Genomic DNA, 23,141 nt, shown 5'->3' on the forward strand with positions numbered 1-23,141 from the left:
ATCTACATTGTTTCTCTCTCTTTGGGTTGCTCTGGGTCTTCACTGGTCTGGTCCTGTGTTAAATTTTTTCTATGTTGTAAGTGAGCTCTATTTGTGAAAATCTCCACAACCCCTACTCCCTTCTGTTACTTTCTACCCAATTTTTGACAATGTCTTTTCTTATCCTTAACAGCACTTTTTTTCTGCTTTGTTCTTCCTTCCTCTTCCTTTGATTCACCAATTCTTCTTTCACGAAGGGCCTAACCTGCTTCTGTCTTTTCCCAGGTGTGTCTTATTCTTCCACAGCACTATTTTTGAACCACACAGCTCAACATTTTACCAACTCACCTTCTTAAAGGAAGCAGATAACTGGAGTTCCCATCGTGGCGCAGTGGTTAACAAATCTGACTAGGAACCATGAGGTTGCGGGTTCTTATCCCTGGCCTTGCTCAGTGGGTTAGGGATCCGGCGTTGCCATGACCTGAGGTGTAGGTTGCAGACGTGGCTTGGATTCCACGTTGCTGTGTCTCTGGCATAGGCCGGCGACTACAGCTTCAATTTGACCTCTAGCCTGGGAACCTCCATATGCTTCCAGAGCTTCAATTTGACCTCTAGCCTGGGAACCTCCATATGCTTCCAAAGGAAGCAGTTAACACTTGCAGCAAAAATTAAAATTAAACATAAATTCAGTTACACATATCAGAATGAATTACACACATATCATGGAGATATTTTCAAGAGTTACCTTTTTAAATAATATATTCTTTTTCTCAAAAGATGAAAATGCTTTTTTTCATCTATTGCCTCTTTGTTCCCATAAAGTTAAGTTTATTTGTTTTAATTTTTCAGTTTAAGAATTGAGTTTGGGTCTTATTATGCCTGCTTTACATAGGGTGAAACTGAAGTCCAGAGCAGGAAGGCAGTCCCCTCAAGGACCCCCAGGGTGTGTTCCAGCCAGGGCTGGGCCTCGCAGGTTCTGTGGCCTAGAACTGCATTTTTTCTCCTGATTTTGCTGAGAGCAACTAGAAATTAAAGTAATTTCTAATTTCTGCTTCAAGTTATTTATCAGTCAAGGTCATTTGTTTTACTTATTTTGACCATATCATCCCTTTGAAGAGAATTCCAAACACATTCCTCCTAAACCCATGTTTCTCAAATTTGGGTAATGTGCAAATACCCTTTAAAGGGAAAGAATCCTCATCAATTATGAGCATAGGCAAACGATTTTTATTCGTAATATTACTTATGTACGACTACAAGTTTATGTTAACTATCTACAGAGGTAAAAGAATCCCACTCTTGGTTTTTAAAATCCAGTTAGTAGGATTTCCCATTGTGGCACAGCAGAAATGAATCTGACTAGTATCCATGAGTGTGTAGGTTCGATCCCCGGCCTTGCTCAGTGGGCCTGGGGTCTGGCATTGCCATGAGCTGTGTTGTAGGTCGAAGATGTGGCTCAGATACCGAGTTGCTGTGGCTGTGGTGTAGGCTGGCAGCCATAGCTCCGATTTGACTCCTAGTCTGGGAACCTCCGTATGCCAGCTCTAAAAAGCAAAAAGCAAAAAAAAAAAAAAAAAAAAATCCAGTTGGTAATAAACAGGACAAATGGAGTGAAAGGAGGGGCTTGGGATGTAGCAGAGAGAAATTTACAAACTAGGCAGCCAGAAAAACAGCCAGCCCTGGCCATCTTGGTGTGGAAATATTGGAGAAGAGAAACTGTCTGCAGTGGAGAAGTTTGAAGAAAGAAAACAAACCTTTCCTACTTTTTAGTTTCCTAGCCAATCTTGAGACTCTTGCTTATTTTTTTTTTTAAGTTTAAGAACATATCTGTAATAAAAAGTAGATGATTCTTTAGTTATGGAATTTCATTTTCATATATCTTTCAGAATTTGCACTCCCCACCAAGTTATTTCCTTGATCCATTCTGTGCAATCCAGTGTGGGAGTGAGGGAGAGGAATCAGTATTGCCTCTTGACCTTCGGTCACATTTCCTCTCTCTAGCTATGCACCTAGTGGCATAATAGTTCTGGATTTCCTACAAGCCTTCCTTGAGTAGGAGAGCATTGTTTTTTATTTTGTTTTTGGGTTTTTTTTGACGTTTTAGGGCCACAACCTGTGGCATATGGAGGTTCCCAGGCTAGGGGTCTAATTGGAGCTCTTGCTGCTGGCCTACGCCAGAGCCACAGCAACACCAGATCCAAGCTGAGTCTGCAACCTACACCATGTAGGCATGTAATTAACTTATTATTTTTCCCTCATAGTTCTATAGCTTACGAGTGTAAAAGCTTACTATAGTAAACATGTTGAAGAAACACCTTACTGTGTTTATGGATAGGAAGAGGATGGCTAATAAGGTATTCCCCAAGGGAAGTAAACAAACAACAGGAATCCCTGAATTCATTGACCTCTGCGTGATCTCTAATCCTTACACTCCCTATGAAGATGAATTATCACCTCCATATAGAAATAAAATAAGGCTTAGAGAAGTCAAGTAACTTGCCTGGGTTCACACGGTTAGTATCAGAGCTCCTATGTGAACTGTGCCTTAACTCCAAACCATGTGTGTGTCCTTTCTCCTGACACATTGGTCCTTGTTTCTCAGAGACTGGGAATAGAGCTGTCTGTGCACACAGTGAAAGCAGGGAGCACTTCCAGTTTAGGTAGCGTTAGTTCCTTCTAAAGGCCACTTCGCTCTCCTTCTCTGGCTTCCCTCCTCTCCTTCTCTGGCTTCCCTCCGCTCACTCCTTTCTCCTTCCCTGTGCTGACTACTTTTTAAAAATCTCCCCTCCCCCACAAAGCAGTGGGGGAGGGTAGGAGTCATGATTAGGATTGATAAAGAAGAACTATTGCTGATCTTTTCCACTTATCCAAGCCTGTTTCTGGGTAGACACGTGTTTGAGCCAATAGCGGTGCACAGACCACCAGCTGTGCTCAGAGCAACCCAGCCAAATGTTGTCTTAAGTCCAGGGCTGCTTCTCAGAAGGCGCATAGAAGGGGCCCCCTTTTTCCCCGTTCCCATCTTGAGGCTGCACTCCTTGGAGCGCAGCGAGAAGGGCTCTCACTAAAGTACAGAGGGCATGATACTCAGCTCTCCTTTTCAAACAGATTGTTTCCTTCTCCGAAGGAGCCTCCTTGACTTATGTTAATATCAGCACAGGGATAGGGGTGTGCAGCTTAATGGTAAACAGGATTTCAGAAGAGCTTGCTAATTTGGTTGAACACTCAGTTCTGTTGCTTTTTTCTTTAGTGCTGCCTCTTTTTGAATATTTCTTTACTGAAATGATAGGGAGGAGAGAGGAAAATTAAGCTTTGATTTTTGTTTGTAGCTTGGTGACAAATGATGGGGGTAAAATTTAAACCATTCATCTACTGAGTTCTGGGAATTGTCAGAGGATTTTATTTATACATGCCTTTCTGACCCCCATTTTCTCAGATAAGTAAAAATTATGCTGCATTTGTAAACAAGGTGCTTTTATTGAGTTGAACTTTTACAAGAGTATGGTATCTTTAGCCAAAATAACCCTTTTATTTAATATAGTTATACCCAAAGGGCTATACCTGTAGAATTTTGTGTGATTAATAAGCGCTTGAAAGCATTTCAAAGTAAGCATAATTTCAGAGTTTGTGGGATCTCTTAAAATCACTTTGTAATTTAACGTGCAACCATAGATGTCAAAATTGAGGGCTATTACTACGAAGATTTCATATCATATCACATATCTTTTCATGTAAACCAGTGACTATTCCACACTTGAAACTTTCCCTTTAAAAAAAAAATATAAATTGTGTTGCCTTGGAACTCAGAAAGAAGTGAGGAAATGAGACCATGTGGTATTTGAAATATGCTGATTTTAAAGTGCTTGCACTGTTTTGCCATGCTGAGTAAATTTTTTCCTCCCTAGTAACTGAAAAAGTATAAAACACAAACTAAGTCCCTATACTTGGCTTACTAGTAAAATTTGACCTATGAAATTCACTGCTATTGTAGAGATAGTTTATAATAGTTTATGAACATACATGCCACCAGGAATTTTTCTTTCTGTTTTATTCATATCTGTTAACTTAGTTTGTTTCTTACAAAGCTGCTCAAATGTTCCCACCTACCCCTTGAATTTTCAAATTAAAATTTCTCATACATGTTACTTCTCATATATATAATTTTTTCCTGGCTAAAGACTCTTTCCTTTAGTGAAAAGTCCTGGAAATTCATAACTACATGTCCATCTCTCTCATTCTCTCTCTCTCTCTCTCTCTCTCTCACACACACACACACACACACACACACACACACACACACACACAACACCACTCAAACTCATGCTCATGCTCACACACATACTAACAGTCACTTCATATAGTTTCTTAAAATGAAGTATTAAAATGAGAAATGCTATTGTTGTGCTTTACTGGCTATCATCTTTTAACTAAGATGATAATATACGTTGACGGGATATTGCTACTGTACTTTCAGAGCTCTTAATTGTCAACAACAGAATCAACTCTACCTACTTTAAGCAGAAAAACTTTAAATAAGGAGGAATGAATTGCTTAAAGAACTACTGGGAGGGAAAAACTATAGATATAGGCTGAGAGTCCAGCAGTGGTTCTCCAAATTGAATTTCAGAAATTGTGTTGCCAGGAAGCCGCTGTCTCCACCAGTCTGGAGGTGACACAACCAGAAAGTCACCCTATATTTTATGGCCCCCGATCCAGAGCCATATCACCTCTGCCATGATCCAGGCCAACAAAACAGGTGCTACAGACTCTGTCTCTCTCCAGTGTGGCTCATTTCTGAATCAAGTCATATATGAGCACAGCAGATTGGGTGAAACTAGGTCTCATCTGGAGCCCTTGCTATAAGAACAAGATTGGGAAGAAAAGCAGAGTTTTGAATTGAATTCAAACTTTACAAGGAGATTGGAACAGGCATTGAGATAGCCCATCCTCAGAATCCACTTCAGTTAAAGGCTGTGATATATCTAATCTGTGGTGATTATGTGCCATTCTGCTACTTAGAAATTCGATGTGTGAGTAAGGCTTGAGGAATATAGGACCTCTCCTGTAAGGTGATCAGGTAGCAAGCTGGCTTTTTCATTGAAATGTTAGGATATAGAGCATTTTCTCCGAGACCCCCAGAGAAGAACAGTCCAATGTCCTCCTATCTGACCTAGGCATAGAAATCAGTCTAGTCGCTGGAATTCTGGGGGAGGGCAGGAAAGGGAGCTGAAGGACAGCATTTCACTATAAAGGCTTTCACTAAATTTTCTTGTTTTTATCCCATGTTTGCTGTTCACCCTGCCTGGTCTCCCTGGGTACAACATTTCTTTTTTTTTTCTCTAAGGAAAGCCTCTGGTTTTCTGCTGGGGGTAAGAAATGGACTGCCATGTTTAGGGAGGGGCCCTTTGTCATCAGTTGTTCTGTGTACTTCTGTATATAGCTCTCTCTGATCCTCCCAAAACTGTGTCCCTTGGTGCCCAGTACCAGGTGCCTCCAAGGGCAAGACAGGATCCAAATGAGTGGCTTCTCCTCCATTCTTTCCCCCTTTAGGTATTAGGAGGCAATAATTCCTTCCTGTGTGCTGAGTTACTGAATGTTCCTCTGTTGGCTTTCTCTCTTCCAAAGATTTTGGGAAATCTCTTGTCCATTGTTTCCTCCCCTCCCATTTGCTTTGTTCTTGTGGATCAATATCTTTTTGGTCTTTTACCATTATTGTCGTGGGTCTGGGTGAGGGAAAGGAGATATATGCATGCACTCAATTTACCGTGCTAAACCATAAGTCCTTTATTTATTTATTTATTTATTTATTTATTTATCTTTTTAGAGCCATGCCTATGCCATATGAAAGTTCCCAGGCTAAGAGTCAAATCGGAGCTTCAGCTGCCAGTCTATGCCATAGCAACACCAGATCCTTAACCTACCGAACAAGGCCATGGATCGAACCAGCATCCTCAGGGATACTAGCCGAGTTCATTACCACTGAGCCACAACGGGAACTCCCATAAGTCCTTTAAATTTATTCTTTAGTTTGCTTATCATATCTGTCTTGTACACTGTTAATCTTGTATGTACAAATACTCATGAATATTGCTTTAGATATAAGGATTAATGTGGAGATTAAGTGTAAATATTTAAGAATAAAATCATTAGTGTTCTCACTTTTGAATTATAAAAGTAACTTTTAGTGAGGGCTGAGGGGAGTCCACCTTTTGAGGGTATTAAATATACTTGAAATTATAGGGCAATGTATAGGCTAAGTGAAAAAAAAAGTGGTATTGCCCAAGAATGCCATGAGGATGGAGGAGGGAGCCCTCCAGTGGGCTCTTATGGCCAGACAGGCTTCCTGGAGGAGGTGGAAATTTAATGAGACTCTGAAGAGAGAGAAGGAGCCAGGAAAAGAGCAGTGTCTCCAGTTGGGTAATGGCAAGTGTGACTGTATTTCCCTTACCCAATAGAGATATTCCAGTGTGTAGCTGCAGTTAAGGACCTGAGTGGATGCCAGGGTGGCAGCCATGAGACCAGTGGCATATAAACCACGGAGTTTTTTTGGACCTACAAGGACAGTCCATCAAAAGGATATGTAGACAGTTTCTTCAGTTTCCAAGAGAAAAATCTAAGTAAGTACTATATACTTGCAACATGCTGGCTCACAGAGGTTGTTTACTATTCAAAATTTAATTCTAATTAAAGCTGATATTAAAGCCCAGCTAAAAAGGTGGGTAGTTTATGAGTTTCATACTTGTATATCTCTATAGTTAATAACTTCTTAATAGCAATAAACACCAGATTTTATTTTTCAACAGCATGTGGAACTAGTAATCTGGTATTCTCAATATTTTTGTATCCTTTTTTTTTTCTTTGCTATTTTGATTACTTTATAACTCACTCAATCATATCTGAGTCCTTAATCTAGGCAAAGCACCATGCCAGCCTATGAGGACACTTGGGCATGTGTGCATTCAACACTTTTTGGAATGTCACTATGCAATGAAAAATAATAAGGAAACAGTTGCTTCTCTCAAAGACTTGATGCTTTGATAAGGAATTCAGGACACAGAGTAGCAGGGGAGCAAGATATGATTAACACAGAAGGATTAACAGCAGTAATATAGGTAATGATAGTAGTGGATGTGCTCTTTCCTTTAGGAATTTGCCTTGTATTTGGAAAGGCAGAGCATACACACACTTAAGTGAAACTTTTGAACACTCAGAAAATAAGACAAAAGCATACAGTAATGTAGTACAAACCAAGCACTTGTGTTGGGGGATCAGACTTGGGTGGGAGGAATCCCAGAAATGGTAGAGGAAGCCTAAGTGCCATGCCTGGCCACAGCAGGGGCTTCTGATTGTTCACGAGCATTGCATACTTGGGTGAGGTTTGGTGGACATCGAAGTGCCCAATCAGGCGGGCAGGGCATGGCAGAAGTGGTTTGAACTGGAAGGGTTTGCTATATTGAACCCGTGGTTCTGAGAGAGAGAATTGCTCGGTTGGAAGTGACCAGGAGCTAGATGGAGCTAGTTGGCATAAGGGACTGAAAAGGATGAGGAGAATCAAGTTCCAGGAAAACTGGAGGTGAGAGCATAACCCTGGTACTCTGGGAACATCTGGAGGATAAGGCTGGCTGGTGGACCAGACTCTGGAGGAAACCCAGGCCTGCGTACTAGTCCTTAGTCCTTGCAACTGCTTTTCTTAGAGGCAACTTCAGGGTGAGAGAATGACTCTTAAAGGGCAGGTTTTTTTCATAGTCCCATGCCTGCTTCAGCTGAGGAGCAGTGCTTTCCATCTACTTAAAACAGTGGGCTTTGGTGTCAGAGTTTTTTTTTAAAGGATTCCATTGATTTAAAAATAATAAGTCAACAAATAGGATGGGGAAGAAAAAGAAGACAAAAATGAGACCTACAATGCTTGAAGAAAAAATGTCCATTGAGGTAGAAAGAGTAATATTTTGCAGGGGTTTTGAAGGAAGAGAAACAGAGTGGCAAATAGGCATCAGTAGTTGTAGTGGAGGAAATAGTATAGACAAAGAGAAGAAGATACGATTGGATGTGTCCTGTGTAGAAAGTGAAAAGGCATTAACTTTCCTAGAAAGCTGGAGTTCCATGGTTGGTGGAGTGGGTATGCTGAGGAATTTGAGTTTACTCTGAAGGACAATGCAGTGTCATCCTGGAAGATGAAGCGAAGTGAGGGTGGAAAGCATGATGAATATGTACGCTTTCATAACTCTTTTGTGTCAGTTTCTCAAATCACGACAGGCTTATGTTAATTTATGGGGGCATCACATTTGTCTTGGCCCTGATCCCCACCCAGAAACCCAGGATAATGTCTCCGGTTTCCCTGTTTGCAAACATTCTGGCCACAGTGTATCAAGGGAAAAAGAAAACTTTGTCAGGAAAAAAATATTGATCAACATCATTAACTCTTGAGCAATAAGCAGATTATAATAATTGAATGTCCCACAGTATCTCATGAGCTTTCAGTATTCTGCAAAAACATTTAGAGCCCCTGGATATGGGATCTTCACAATTTGCACTAATCTATGGGCTACTGGCCTGTTTTTAGACTAGAGTCTTGGGTGCCCATCATTCTGCCTCCTCCTTTGCCTGGCACCTCAGTCCCACCCTTGTGGCCTCCACACATTATTGGTGTGGTTATGTCATAGGAATGTTTCGTTCACTGCTAGCAGAATGGTGGCACCGAGGGGGAACAAATAAATGTCAGCTTCTCAACAGGAGAAGAGACGTAGCAAATTAGGAGTATACCATATGGCAGTTGTGATAATAGAAAATATACATGAAATATTATTGAGTATGAGAAAAGGAGTGGTCAAAACTAGGAAACTTTGCTCTAGTGAAGCAGTTATTCTCAGCAGCATGGAAGGTTCTGTTAGTCTGTCATGGAATCTGTTTCTCATCGGAATATTAATTAGCCTGAGAAATATTGCCATGATGTTTTAAAATATTAGAGCAAGCCAGTGAAGAATTATAACAAATATTACATATTTTAAAAATAATTTTGTCACCATTATTACATAATTCAAAAATATATTTGAGGAGTTACTTGGTGGCCTAGCAGTTAAGAACTCAGCATTCTCACTATTGTGGCTTAAGTTCAATCCCTGGCTGGAGAATTTCCACATGTTATAGGCACAACCAAATTAAATAAATAAATAAATAAAATATATTTGGTGCCCTTACTGGATTTTTCATGTATTTCCCCTTAATCTTTGTAATTTAATCTCTTTTATATTCTATTTTTTAAAACTTTACAACAGTTCTTACCTGTTCAGGGTAGTATATCTACTGCATTTTGTTTTTGTATTGTTTTAAAGTATGTTAGATTGTCACAGTATATTTATATGTTCAGGCCATGAGGGTTTTTTGTTGTTTTGTTTTGTTTTGTTTTGCTTTTTATGGCTGCACCCACAGCATATGGAGGTTCCCAGGCTAGGGGTCCAATTGAAGCTACAGCTGCCAGACTATGCCACAGCCACAGCAACATCAGATCCGAGCCATGTGATCTACACTGCAGCTCATGGCAACGCCAGATCCTTAACCCATTAAGTGAGGCCAGCGATCGAACCTGCAACCTCATGGGTCCTGGTTGGATTTGTTTCTGCTGCACCACGATAGGAACTCCAGAGATTTTTTTTTTTATGAATCAAACCAAATATATTGGTGTAGGCTAGTAAAACTTCACCTAACAAACTATGTGATACTAAGCAAAAAACTTTAAATTAATTCAGAATAAATCTTTGAGGCATTAAAAATATATTTTCATATTCACATCTCGTTAGATATTTTTTTTTTGTCTGTGCCCATAGCATGTGGAAGTTCCTAGGCCAGGGATTGGACCCAAGCCACTGCAGTGGCAATGCCAGATCCTTAACCCACTGTCACAAGGAAACTCCTGGTTAGATCATTTTTAACATAATAGTATAGGAAGACATAATAGGAAAAATAGTATAGGTGCAACATAGTCGTAAAATTCCATCATGTTGGTATTTTATTTGTGATGCACCATTAACAATCAACAATGTTGTTAAGCAACATCTGTTTATGCAGCAGTCTGACAACAATTAAAACACAAAAGAATTATAACACAATCCTTGCCTTCAAGGAACTTCCAATCTGCTTGCAGAGGCAAGCTGAACATAAATTTAAAATGTCATCCTTTATAATCTATGACAAAAATTATGGAAGATTTGAGAGCTATACAGAGGTCTATGACTTGCTGTAATCAGAGTAGGCTTCATGGAGGAGGTGGAACTTGACATAAATTTCAAGGCTGCTAGTATTTGCTTTCTTGCAGGCAAGAAGGCATTCTTAGCAAGTAGAAGCAATACAAGCAAAGGCAGAAGGGTAAAGCTACCCATGGTAGTCAATCTAAACTTTATAAAGTTTTAATGATCAAAAACAATGCCAGTCAAAGCATCTTATACAGGTCCCCCCCCCCATGGAATTTTTAATTAATTCTTAAAATATATGTGACTATCAAATATTTTACTCATCATTTGGCTTTGGTTATCAGACTTTCTCAAATCTAACAATTGTGTACATTTCAATGACCCTATGCTAGGCATTATAATATAAGGAAATGAGGAAGGAGTTTTTTCGTGTGTTTTTTTTGTTTTTGTTTTTGTCTTTTTTTCTTTTCTAGAGCCACACCCGTGACATATGGAGGTTCCCAGGCTAGGGGTTGAATCAGAGCTGTAGCCTCTGGCCTACACCAGAGCCAGAGCAAGCAGGATCCGAACCGCATCTGTGACCTACACCACAGCTCACGGCAATGCCAGATCCTTAACCCACTGAGTGAGGTCAGGGATCAAACCTGCAACCTTTTGGTTCCTTGTCAGCTTGTTAACCACTGAGCCACAATGGGAACTCTGAGGAAGGAGTTTTGATTTTATCCTTGAAGATGTTGTTGCCTTATTAGTGAGAAAGATGCACAAATAAAATGATTTAATGTAGTTATCAAAGCATAGCCACTCAAATATTCCCCAAGTTATTAAATTCTCTCCACATGAATCACCAATTTCCCATCCTTTGCATATGTAAGAGCTACTCCTTCACACACTTAATCCTCTCCTCATACCAATTTTAGCTCCTTCCAGCAACCAAGTTATATTGATGACGCTCTGCCACTTAGAAGCCATCACTGGGCACTTGCACTACATCTGTCCCTCATTGATTCTTTTGTTTTCTTTCAAGGTCAATGAACACATACTGTGTGGCTCTATCTTAATTCCCACCTCCTTTTGATCTGATTCCTCTGCTTTCACCACTCATAGTTAGGTTACTTCCATCTCAGACCAAACTGTTTCACACATTAATGCCTCCTTTTTTGGCCTTTTCTATTTCTCTTTTGTCTAACTCTTGCCAAGTTATTGCAAGGAAAAAATACTCTCTCTCTCATGTTCCCTCTCTTTGAACAAAGAATCCTGATCACCTTTGCTGCCTCCCATACAAATAGCACTGGTAACATATTGAGAAAAGAAAAGGCACTATGTTTAAAAAATGAAGAAGAGGAAGAGATCCCATTGTGGCACAGGGGAAACGTATCCAACTAGTAACCATTAAGTTGCAGGTTCGACCCCTGGCCTCGCTCAGTGGGTTAAGGATCCAGCATTGCTATGAGCTGTGATGTAGGTCGCAGACGCGGCTCAGATCCTGTGTTGCTGTGGCTGTGGTGTAGGCTGGTAGCTGTAGATCCAATTTGACCCCTAGCCTGGGAACCTCCCTGTGTCATGGGTGTGCCCCCCCCAAAATAAAGAAGAAAAGAATGGTGTTAAATCAGTGACATCAGCTTTTGAAGGTTTTGATAGTATATAGATAAATTTCTTTCTGAATCTCCACTAAAATATCTTTCTCTAGGAGTTCCCAATGTAGCACAGTGAGTTAAGAACCTGACTGTAGTAGCTTGGCTCACTGCGGAGGTTCAGGTTCAGTCCCAGCCCAGAACAGTGGGTTTAAGATCTGGCATTGCCACATCTGTGGGGTAGGTCACAGTTGTTGCTTGGATTCAGTCCCTAGCTCGGAAACTTCCATATGCCATGGGTGCAGCCATTGGGGGAAAAAAAAATTTCTCTAGAATCTTGCAAATGCATCCTCAAATTTGTCTATTAAAGATAAAATGTTTAAAATACCAAATTCTACTTCTTGTTTATTTATACATTTTGCAACAAACACGCTCTACTTTTTTGCTTTTCTTTGCAATTGTAACCTACTTCAACAATAAAATTGACAAAACATTCTGAGTTCCACATGACAACCTTGACAGAAATTTTTTAATGTAGTGCATTTACAAGATAAAGATGTCTTATATAAGGTGTATAGGGATACGTTATTTTATTGTGCTCCTCAGATAATGTGTGTATTTTTCTTTTTTTGAACAAATTGAAGGTTTGTAACAACCTTATGTTGTCAGATGATGGTTAGTATTTTTAAACAATAAAGTGCTTTTATTTTTTATTTTTTAAAATTTTTAATTATTTTTATTTTTTATTTTTTTGGGCCACCTCTGTGGCACGTGGAGGTTTCCAGGCTAGGGGTCAACTTGGAGCTACAGCTGCCAGCCTATGCCACAACCACAGCAACGGCAGATCCAAGCTGTGTCTGTGACCTACACTGCAGCTCACAGCAACACCGGATCCTTAACCCACCAAACAAGGCCAGGGATCGAACCTGTGTTCTCAGATTCGTTTCTGCTGAGCCATGACAGGAACTCCAATAAAGTACTTTTAAATTAAGGTATGTACATTGTTTTTTTTTTTTTTTCCTATATAATGCTATTGCATTAGGCTCTACCTAACAGTGTAAACATAGCTTTCATGTGCACTGGGAAACCATAAAATCATTTGACTTGCTTTATTGTGATATTTGCTTCATTGAGGTAGTCTGGAGCTAAACCCTTAATATCTCTAAGGTATTCCTGTAGTAGAAAATGAATAGAATAGACAATACCTATTGTGTATTGAAAGGAGATGGGGGAGTGACACAGACAATTAAAAACCTGGGAAAACTTTTTTTCACAAAAGATAGAATTTGAGCTCACCTCTGCATTTTAAACTGGTGTGATAGGGAGAAGTTGAAAGGGTATCTCAAACTGGCCAAGGTGTATTTGGTTGAAAAGGAGACTTCTTATGGAAGACTAAAGGAGATTTTGACAAATCAGGATGGAACCAATTTATAGGTGTTTTTCAATTTCATATTAAGGGGTTTCGTGGAATTTCTTCCATAAATAATGGAGAGCTATGAAAGTTTTGAGGGACTGTAATGAATCTGACAGAGTAGTTTCAGAAAATTGCCCTCCTTGGTGATGTTAGAGGAATTAGAAGACAGGAAGCCTACATCAGAGGTCATTTATAACCACACACTTGTGAGATGCCAGGGACCTGGATTAATGTAGTAGGAATGTCAAACAATGGGAGCTCTGACAAATGCTTCAAACGCAATGCAGCATAGTCTTAATGTAATAGAGGAGGTGAAGGAAGACAGTACATTGGAAGTGGTAGTGAGGTTTCTGATTGGGTGACTGTGAGAAAGATAAATACACCTGATGACAGAAACCGGAGGTCAGAAGAGAAAATGGGATGGATGAGAAGAAGGAAAGTGATGATAGGTACATGGGCTCATCACTGTCAGTAAAAAGTTAATGTGAGCCATACTTGTCATTTTAAATTGTCCAGCAGCCACATTCAAAACAGTAAAAATAAACAGATGAAATTTATCTGTTTATTTGCTCCAATATATTCAAAGTAGTATCATCTCAACACCTAATCAATATGAAAGTATTAATGATGTAGTTTGTATTCTTTTTCTCATACCAAGTCTTAGAAATCTGGTCTGTATGTAGCACATGGAGTACATCCTAGTTCGACTAGCTGCATTTCAAGTTCTTGGTAGTCACCTGTAGCTAGAGGCTGCCATATTGAACACTGTATTATTAGACAGTTTAATAGAACTAACAAAGAATATGTAGCAAATACTTCAATTAAACTGGTGCTAAAGACTCACCACATTTTGGAAATTAAAATACTCTTTATCCTTTTCTGTTTCTTTTGCTTATTTTAGTTATTTCATATTCAAGATGTTCTTTTAGCATAACATATATTCCCAAAAGCACCAAGAATTTTAGAACTATCCCCAGTATGCTGTTTAATTACAGTCTCATTTAATTCTCCATCTGACTTACAACTTTAATTAAACAAATCAGTCTGAATATTCTTATTTCTTTGTCAGTCTTAAAACTTTATTACGAAATAATTTAGCAATATGTCCTCAAAAATCTTGGATAAATGACATTTAGTGCTTTGGAAATGAAACTACATTTTTTGTTTCCCTGTCTGCGTATGTGTGTATTTCTCCAGTGTTTAATGTCTGATGTAAACTTGTGGAGTTCACTATATGCTAAAGAATGCAGTACAAAAGGGAGCCTGCTTCTATAGAAAACATGCCAAGGACATTGTGTTCCATCTTTACAATGAAATGCAGATTTCCCGTTAAAAGGCAAATCCATCATTTCAAAAGGTTGAATAGGATGTTGCTTTAAAAAAATCCAGCTGCGTAAATTTAGGGCATTGAAAAACATTCAGTAAAAAAAAAAATGTTCCTTGGGTTTCAACCATTTTCATTTAATTATGTATTGAGTAGCTTTTCATTCAGGCTATGATCTTGCCTTTTAGAATTCTATCCTAAAATAGTCTGACAAATCTGTCAAACAAGTTAGACTCAACTATGATTCTTCATTTCTTTAAATTATGTATTTTGCTATTAGAATATCCTTATGTTTGCTAATAGATTGTTGATTTTTATATAACAAATATTGGAATCTTCTTACAGTGCTTTGTGTTTTTATGTTTATTCTTGGGCTTCTCCCAGTCCCATTCAGTTTCTTTTATGTTGTTTGGGGTTTGGTTTTTGTTTGTTATCTTCTTTGAAGAACTTGCCTGCCAGGGAAGCCATTTTGTTCGCTAGCCAGCTTCCTTCAACTTCTTTAGTCATCTGTTTCTCTCTGCCTCACAAGTCTAATATGCTCTGCACAAATTTTCCATGATTAATTTAAAAATAAGAAGTGGCAAAGCCAGTGATTGTTCTTGCAATGACACTCTCTGATGTCTGGAGAGAGCATGGCCCCACAAGCTGGAGAGGGAGCACAGGAGAGTGATGCTCCACACTACTGAGCTAGACAAATTCTCAAGGAAATGCTGTTGGAACTGCAGGAGCAAAAAGGCTTATATCAGATATATCTGTACAGTGCATATAGTTCCCACAGCCATTAGTAGTTGTTTATTAAAAGTCCTGGCTAGATCTCCATGCTCTTCTCTGGAGTCTAGACAGTCATTTCCTCAGGACTATCACCAGAAACATACAGAGGACTACTGTTTAACAAGGACTGTGCTAAAGTGCTCCAGGCAATAGATATTGACTAGATTTCTTAAACTGACTGGCTCTCTCCCACTATACTGGTTGTTAGGCATTTATACATATGATAATATTGCTCCTGGGCCAGTACTTAAAAGTAAATATTTCTAATAATTCTTTGGCATCCAATATGTTTTACTAAGATTAACTTGGTCTCATTTGCAGACCTCCGCTCTCCAGTGTCCATATTCTTCCTAAAGAATTAATTCTAAAAAGAGAATTTGTTCTAATTAGTATTAGTTCACTTCAAAGGGGTTCTTTTTTTTTTTTTTTCCTGAAAGAACTGGACAATTTAACCGAATAATTTTTTTTTTTGGACCCACACTTATTCGAGACCCAAATGAAGGAAGTATTTTCTGTGCTTTATGATAGTTTATAGGGGGTATTTCATACTAGGGTCCTTGTGCTTCCAGTCTCCTGCCAGCTCTGGCTATCAAAACTGCTTAGGCTACAAATAAAATATGAAATGAAATCCATCTGGCATTTCTCATTGAATTAGGACCAGAACATTTTTGTTAAATATTAACAGATGGCTAAATTTTTAATATCAAACTAACATTTTAAAACATCTAAGGGGACCCACATGAGGAAGAAAGGATAGATAACCATGTGTTTTCTCCATCCCTGAGCCCTTTCTTCCTCTGCACTTTCCCTCCCCTCATTCTTCTGACCCACATGTTGAGAACCATTTGTGTCTCCTATCTCAGATAATTTTTATTCCTTGGTAACTTGTATCACAATAGTGCACAATGGTATCAAAATAACTCAGGTGATTTGTTGGCGCGATGGTATCAAAATAACTCAGGTGATTTGTTGCCATGGACATGCTTCAAGATCTTTTTCTCAATTCTTTCTCTCTCAATAGGAAAAAGAAAAGAAGTATATGCTTCCCTTGGACAATTTGAAAGTTCGGGATGTGGAAAAGAGCTTTATGTCTAGCAAGCACATCTTTGCACTCTTTAATACAGAACAAAGGTAAGAAGATGAAGCAACTCTTGTCTTTAGATTTTTTTTCCCTTGAGTTTCTATGTGGTCCAAAGATCATATTTACAAGATTTCTTTTGGTCCCACCTTGAAATTTGTTAACTCTTAAGTTCTCATTTCATTTATTTTGTATTTTTAGATTGTGGATTAAAAAAATTTAAACTTAGAATAAAGAGGATCTTCAGGTACTAATTAGCCTTTCCAGCAGGCACCCAAATCATGATGCTTCCATTCTTAAACTAGATTTTGATGCTTTAAAGTCTTCTTTGTCTGGAATTTATTTGTTTACATACATATAAATTACTCAGTTTTATTTTTAATAGTGTCTGTCTAGTATGGATGGATAGCCCTGAAGACCTTCTCATATATATTATCACTAAATTCTTGCTTCAGTGAATAGAATTATTCAGTTAATGTGAATACAAATGTATTGCTCTTTACAGTTTTTCAAAGCACTGCTTACATTCATTGCCTGGTTATTTTAACAATTAGGGTAAAAGAGTACTGTGGTTACCATTTCATAAATGAGAAATGTAACTCAGAGAGGTTGACTGACTCTTAAGATCACAAAATTAGCCCTGAAATTTGGACTGATTATCATGCAGTGCCATAGTTGTTCACTGATACTAAACAGTAAAGTTAAATAAACAAATAGGTAGGTAACAGAGGATAGGGTAGAGAGATGTAAAAAGGCTACAACTAGGCACAAATAGTAAAGGAGATCTTTTCCAAATGGAATTGTTAGAGGAAAAAGCTAATTAGTTTCTATGAGTCAGTTATTAAGAGACTGAGTCATCAGGTGGCAGGATCTAATTTTAACCCATCTCTCCAGACCTTTTATCTTTATTTAGCAGTGAAGTTTGTTGATTAGGTTCAGTGACTGGCCCAGGGTCAATCACACAGTAAATCAAAATAGGAACAACAACAACAAAAAAAGCCTCCTTCCTACATTCCCAGTCAGTTGCTCAGAGTGACTCATTATACAAAAATAGTTAGAAAAACCACAAGAGCAGAGCATTTAAAGAATCAAGGGAAACAAAAATTAAATACAACTCCCCTACCAAATACTGAGATGGAATTTTATTAAAGACTTGGTATTATTTGAGAGCAGCTTGCAAAAAGATACTGAAAATGATAAAGAATAAATAAGTTCCCTGGAGAGAGCAGTAGTGTGTCTTCCTACCAATCTCAGTACTGTTTACATAACTTCCTCAGAGCAGTGGGAATTGGGAGGTCCTAAAAGAATCCTTAGGGGTGTGCTCAGCCCTCTTGCCTGAACACAGGATAGGAAGAGTGATTACCACACAGGAGGTCAAATTAAATTTGAGTTCTTGGTTAACCAGGAAAATTCAGGTTATAAAAGGGCAGAATATAAAGTGAAAAAATCAGACAATGGTAGAGCATTGGTTTAGACAAAATACAACTGTGAATTTTAAAGAGAACAAAAGACACAAAAATAAAAAAAACTCTGGGCTTCTAAACATCTAGGTATTCTGGAATCCTAGACTTGTCAGAAGGTATTGAACTCTTTACCCACTTCTCAAGACCTTTATGCAAGTATGTCCTGTCTACAGGCACTTTCACCATTGCCTTTTCCTCTGAAATCTCAATTACTTTCAGTTATTTTTGTACTGGCCAGGCCTTCCAATACAATGTTGAATAGTTGGGCATCTTTGTTTTGTTTATGATTTTAAGAAAAATTATTGCACAGTTTTATACCTAAGTATTTTCTGATAGGTACTGGTATCAGGTAAAGAAGATCCCTTGGATTCCTAGTTACTGAGGTTTCTCTTTTAATCATGGATGGGTTTGAATTTTATCAAGTGCTTTTTTTTCCTCTATGATTTTTTCTTTAATCTGTTATGTGGTGAAATGTATTAATAGACCTTCATATATTAAACCATTCTGTATCTTCTGGGATTAAACCTAATTAAGTTATGATGTGTTATTATTTATTACATGACCCTGACTTAAGTTTGCCAGCATTTTATTTAGACTTTTGTGTCTATGTTCATAAATAAGATTTACCCACACATTTTTTTATACTGTCTCTGCCTGGTTTTCTTATCAAGGTTCTGTTAGCTTCATAACCAAAGTGGAAATAAGTTCTTAATGTTCTTTGGAACATTTTGTATAAGGCAGGGATTAACTCTTAACTGATTGGTAGAACTCGCCCTTAAAATCATCTGTCTAGCCCTGATGGACAGTTTTAATAAATAGACTTTTAACTAGTGATTTAATGTGTTTAATAAATATAGATTTATTCAGATTTTCTATTTTTTTCCATGAGTCAGTTTAGACAAATTATACGTTTTGTAGGAAATTGTTTTTCTGTTCATTTAAAAATATATTAGCACCAAGTATTTCTTTTATTAAATGATTTTTATTTTTTCCATTATAGTTGGTTTACTATGTTCTGTCAATTTTCTGCTATACAGCAAAGTGCCTCAGTCACACACACACACACACACACACACATGCATATATATATATTTCTTTTTCTCACATTATTCCCCATATATTCCATCACAAGTGACTATATATACTTCCCTGTGCTGTACAGCAGTATCTCATTACTTATCCATTCCAAATGCAATAGTTTGCATATATTAACTCCAGACTCCCAGTCCATCTCACACCCTCTCCCTCCCCCTTGGTAACCACACATCTGTTCTCCAAGTCCATGAGTTTCTTTTCTGTGGAAAGGTTCGTTTGTGCCATATATTCGATTCCAGATATCAGTGATATCATATGGCATTTGTCTTTCTTTTTCTGACTTACTTCCCTTAGTATGAGAGTCTGTAGTTACATCCATGTTGCTGCAAATGGCATTATTTTGTTCTCTTTTATGGCTGAGCAGTATTCCATTGTGTATGTATATGACATCTTCTTAATCCATTCATCTGTTGATGGACATTTGGGTTGTTTCCATGTCTTGGCTATTGTAAGTATATACTGGCACCAAGTATTTCTTAATGTTCTATTTTTTTCAAATCTCTGTTGTATCTAAAAAAAATAAAATATTTTATTTCTAATATTAATAAAACTTACTTTTTAAACTCTGATAGCTCTCAGAATTTTATCTATTTCCAGAGAATTACCTTTTGCTTTTGAACCTCTATTGAATATATTTTATCTATTTCGAGAATATCTTCTCTCCATTTCCTAACTTCTATTTTCTCTTTGTTTACTTTTTAGCTCTTTTTTTCTAACTTCATAATTTACATGAGTAGCTCATCAATTTTTATCCTGTCTTTTTCTTATATGTGCTTATGAATGTATAGATTTCCCTCTAGGTAGTCTTTAGATGCTCATCACAAACTCTAAAATGTAATACTTTTGTTATCATTACATTATATTTCCTCTGATCTGTTCCCATAATTTCCATTATGATTTTTTTCTTTGAGTTGTTTAGAACTGTGTTTTATATTTTACAGTGCATGGTATTGTTTTGTTATTGATTTCTTTTTATATATATATTTTATTACTGAAATGAATTTATCACATCTGTAGTTGTGTAATGATCATAACAATCCAATTTTATAGGATTTCCATCCCATAACCCAAGCACACACCCCCACCCCCCAAACTCTCTCCTCCAGAGACCATAAGTTTTTCAATGTCTGTGAGTCAGCATCTCTTCTGCAAAGAAGTTCCGTCTGTCCTTTTTTCAGATTCCATATGTCAGTGAAAGCATTTGATGTTGGTGTCTCATTGTATGGCTGACTTCACTTAGCATGATCATTTCTATGTCCATCCATGTTGCTAAAAATGCTGGTATTTCGTTCATTTTAATGGCTGAGTAATATTCCATTGTATATATGTACCACCTTTTCTTGATCCACTCTGTTGATGGACATTTAGGTTGTTTCCATGTCTTGGTTATTGCAAATAGTGCTGCAGTGAACATCAGAGTACATGCGGCTTTGAGAGTCGTGGTTTTCTCTGGATAGATGCCCAGGAGTGGGATTACGGGATCAACTGGTAGATCTATTTTTATTTTTCTGAGGCATCTCCATACTGTTTTCCACAGTGGTTGCACCAATTTACAATCCCACCAGCAGTGTACTAGGGTTCTTTTTTCTCCACACCCTCTCCAGCACTTATTGTGTGTAGACTTTTGGATGATGGCCATTCTGGCTGGTGTAAGGTGGTACCTCATTGTGGTTCTGATTTGCATTTCTCTAATAATGAGTGACGCTGAACATCTTTTCATGTGTTTTTTGGCCATCCGTATGTCTTCTTTGGAGAACTGTCTGTTTAGATCTTCTGCCCATTTTTTGGTGGGGTTGTTTGTTTTTTTAGTATGGAGCTGCAGAAGCTGTTTATAAATTTTGGAGATTAATCCCTTGTCAGTTGATTCACTTGCAAAGATTTTCTCCCATTCTGTGGGTTGTCTTTTTGTGTTGTTTCGGGTTTCCTTTGATGTGCAGAAACTTTGAAGTTTGAGTAGGTCCCATTTGTTTATTTTTGTTTTTATTGTCATTACTCTAAGAGGTGGATCTGAGAAGATGTTGCTGTCGTTTGTCAGAGAATGTCTGGCCTATGTTTTCCTCTAAGAGTTTTATAGTATCTGGTCTTATATCTAGGTCTTTAATCCATTTTGAGTTTATTTTTGTGATTGGTGTTAGGAAATGTTCTAATTTCATTCTTTTCCATGTGGCTGTCCATTTTTCCCAGCACCACTTATTGAATAAGCTGCCCTCTCTCCATTGTATAGTCTTGCTTCCTTTGTCATAGATGAGTTGGCTGTAGGTGCGGGGGTTTAATTCTGGGCTTTCTATCCTGTTCCACTGACCTATATTTCTGTCTTTGTGCCAGTACCATGCGGTTTTTATGATTGTTGCTTTATAGTATAGTCTGAAGTCCGGGAGTCTGATTCCTCCAGTTCCATTTTTCTTTTTCAGGATGTCTTTGGCTATTCTGGGTATTTTGTACTTCCAAACAAACTTTAAAATATTTTGTTTGAGTTCTGTGACAAATGTCCTCAGTAATTTGATAGGGATTTCATTGAATCTGTAGATTGCCTTGGGTAGTATAGTCATTTTGATAATATTAACTCTTCTAATCCACGAGCATGGTATATCTTTCCATCTATTTGTGTCATCTTTGATTTCTTTCATCAGTGGCTTGTAGTTTTCAGAGTACAGGTCTTTTGTTTCTTTAGGTAGGTTTACTCCTAGGTATTTTATTCTTTTGATTGCGATGATAAACGGGATTGCTTTCCTAATTTCTCTTTATGCTCTTTCATTGTTAGTGTATAGAAATGCCATCGATTTCTGTGTATTAATTTTGTATCCTGCAACTTTGCCAAATTCATGGATGAACTCTAACAGTTTTCTAGTAGATTCTTTAGGATTCTCTAGGTATAGTATCATGTCATCTGCAAATAGCGATAGTTTTACTTCTTCCTTTCCAATTTGGATTCCTTTTATTTCTTTTACTTCTCTGATTGCTGTGGCTAGGACTTCCAGAACTATGTTGAAGAGTAGTGGCGAGAGCGGACATCCTTGTCTTGTTCCTGATCTCAGCGGGAATTCTTTCAGCTTTTCACCATTGAGAATGATGTTCGCTGTGGGTTTGTCACATATGGCCTTTATTACGTTGAGGTAGTTTCCCTCTATGCCCACTTTCTGAAGGGTTTTGATCAGAAATGGGTGTTGGATTTTGTCAAAGGCTTTTTCCGCGTCTATTGAGAGGATCATATGGTTTTGATTCTTCAGTTTGTCAATGTGGTGTATCACACTGGTGGATTTGCAGATATTGAAGAACCCTTGCATCCCTGGGATAAATCCCACTTGATCATGATGTACAATCCTTTTAATGTATTGTTGGATGCAGTTTCCTAGTATTTTGTTGAGGATTGTTGCATCGATGTTAATGAGTGAAATTGGCCTGTAATTTTCTTTTTTTGTGGTATTGTTGTCTGGTTTTGGTACCAGGGTGACGGTGGCCTCATAGAATGAGTTTGGGAGTATCCCTTCCTCTGCAATTTTTTGAAATAGTTTCAGAAGGATAGGTGTTAAGTCATCTCTAATTGTTTGATAGAATTCGCCTGTGAAGCTGTCTGGTCCTGGACTTTTTTTTGTTGAAATATTTTTAATCACAGTTTTAATTTCAGTTCTTGTGTTGGGTCCATTCATCTTTTCTATTTCATCTTGGTTTAGTCTTGGAAGATTGTACTTTTCTAAGAATGTGTCCATTTCTTCTGTGTTTTCTGTTTTATTGACGTATAGTTGCATATAGTAGTCTCTATGATCTTTTGTATTTCTGTGATGTCCGTTATTACTTCCCATTTTTCATTTCTAATTTTATTGATTTGAGTCCTCTCTCTTTTTTGCTTGATAAGTCTGGCTAAGTGTATATCAATTTTGTTGATCTTTTCAAAGAACCAGCTTTTCATTTCACTGATCTTTTCTATGGTTTTCTTTGTTACTATTTCATTGATTTCAGCTCTGATCTTTATGATTTCATTCCTTCTACTAACTTTATGTCTTGTCTGTTTTTCTCTCTCATGCTGCTTTACATGTAAAGTTAGCTTGTTCCTTTGAGCTTTTTCTTGTTTCCTGAGGTGGGCTTGTATTGGTATAAACTTTCCGCTTAGAATGGCTTTTGCTGCCTCCCATAGGTTTTGGAGTGTCCTATCTTTGTTGTCATTTGCTTCTAGGTATTTTTTAATTTCCTCTTTGATTTCTTCAGTGATCCATTAGTTGTTTAGTAGCATGTTGTTTAGTCTCCAAGTGTTATGATTTTTGCAGTTT

The 23,141-nt window shown here is 37.8% G+C and overlaps 1 protein-coding gene across 27 annotated transcripts in view; it reads left to right on the forward strand.

The window, feature by feature from the left end:
- Positions 1-23,141, forward strand: part of DNM3 (dynamin 3) — a 542,852-nt gene that overhangs the window by 357,965 nt on the left and 161,746 nt on the right. For all 27 annotated transcript variants that reach the window (XR_014816234.1, XR_014816231.1, XR_014816226.1 and 24 more), the window contains one exon: positions 16,262-16,371. Coding sequence is in view for 16 of the 27 variants with exons in the window: in XM_021063644.2 (XP_020919303.1) it covers positions 16,262-16,371 (110 nt within the window). In the remaining 11 variants the exon portion in view is untranslated. The remainder of the gene's footprint in view (positions 1-16,261; positions 16,372-23,141) is intronic.

This window comes from Sus scrofa, chromosome 9, assembly GCF_054392235.1.
Source record: "Sus scrofa isolate SSC_HxYL_T2T_F1_AM1 chromosome 9, Sscrofa_HxYL_maternal_Yorkshire_Landrace_v2.0, whole genome shotgun sequence".
Lineage (NCBI taxonomy): Eukaryota > Metazoa > Chordata > Mammalia > Artiodactyla > Suidae > Sus > Sus scrofa.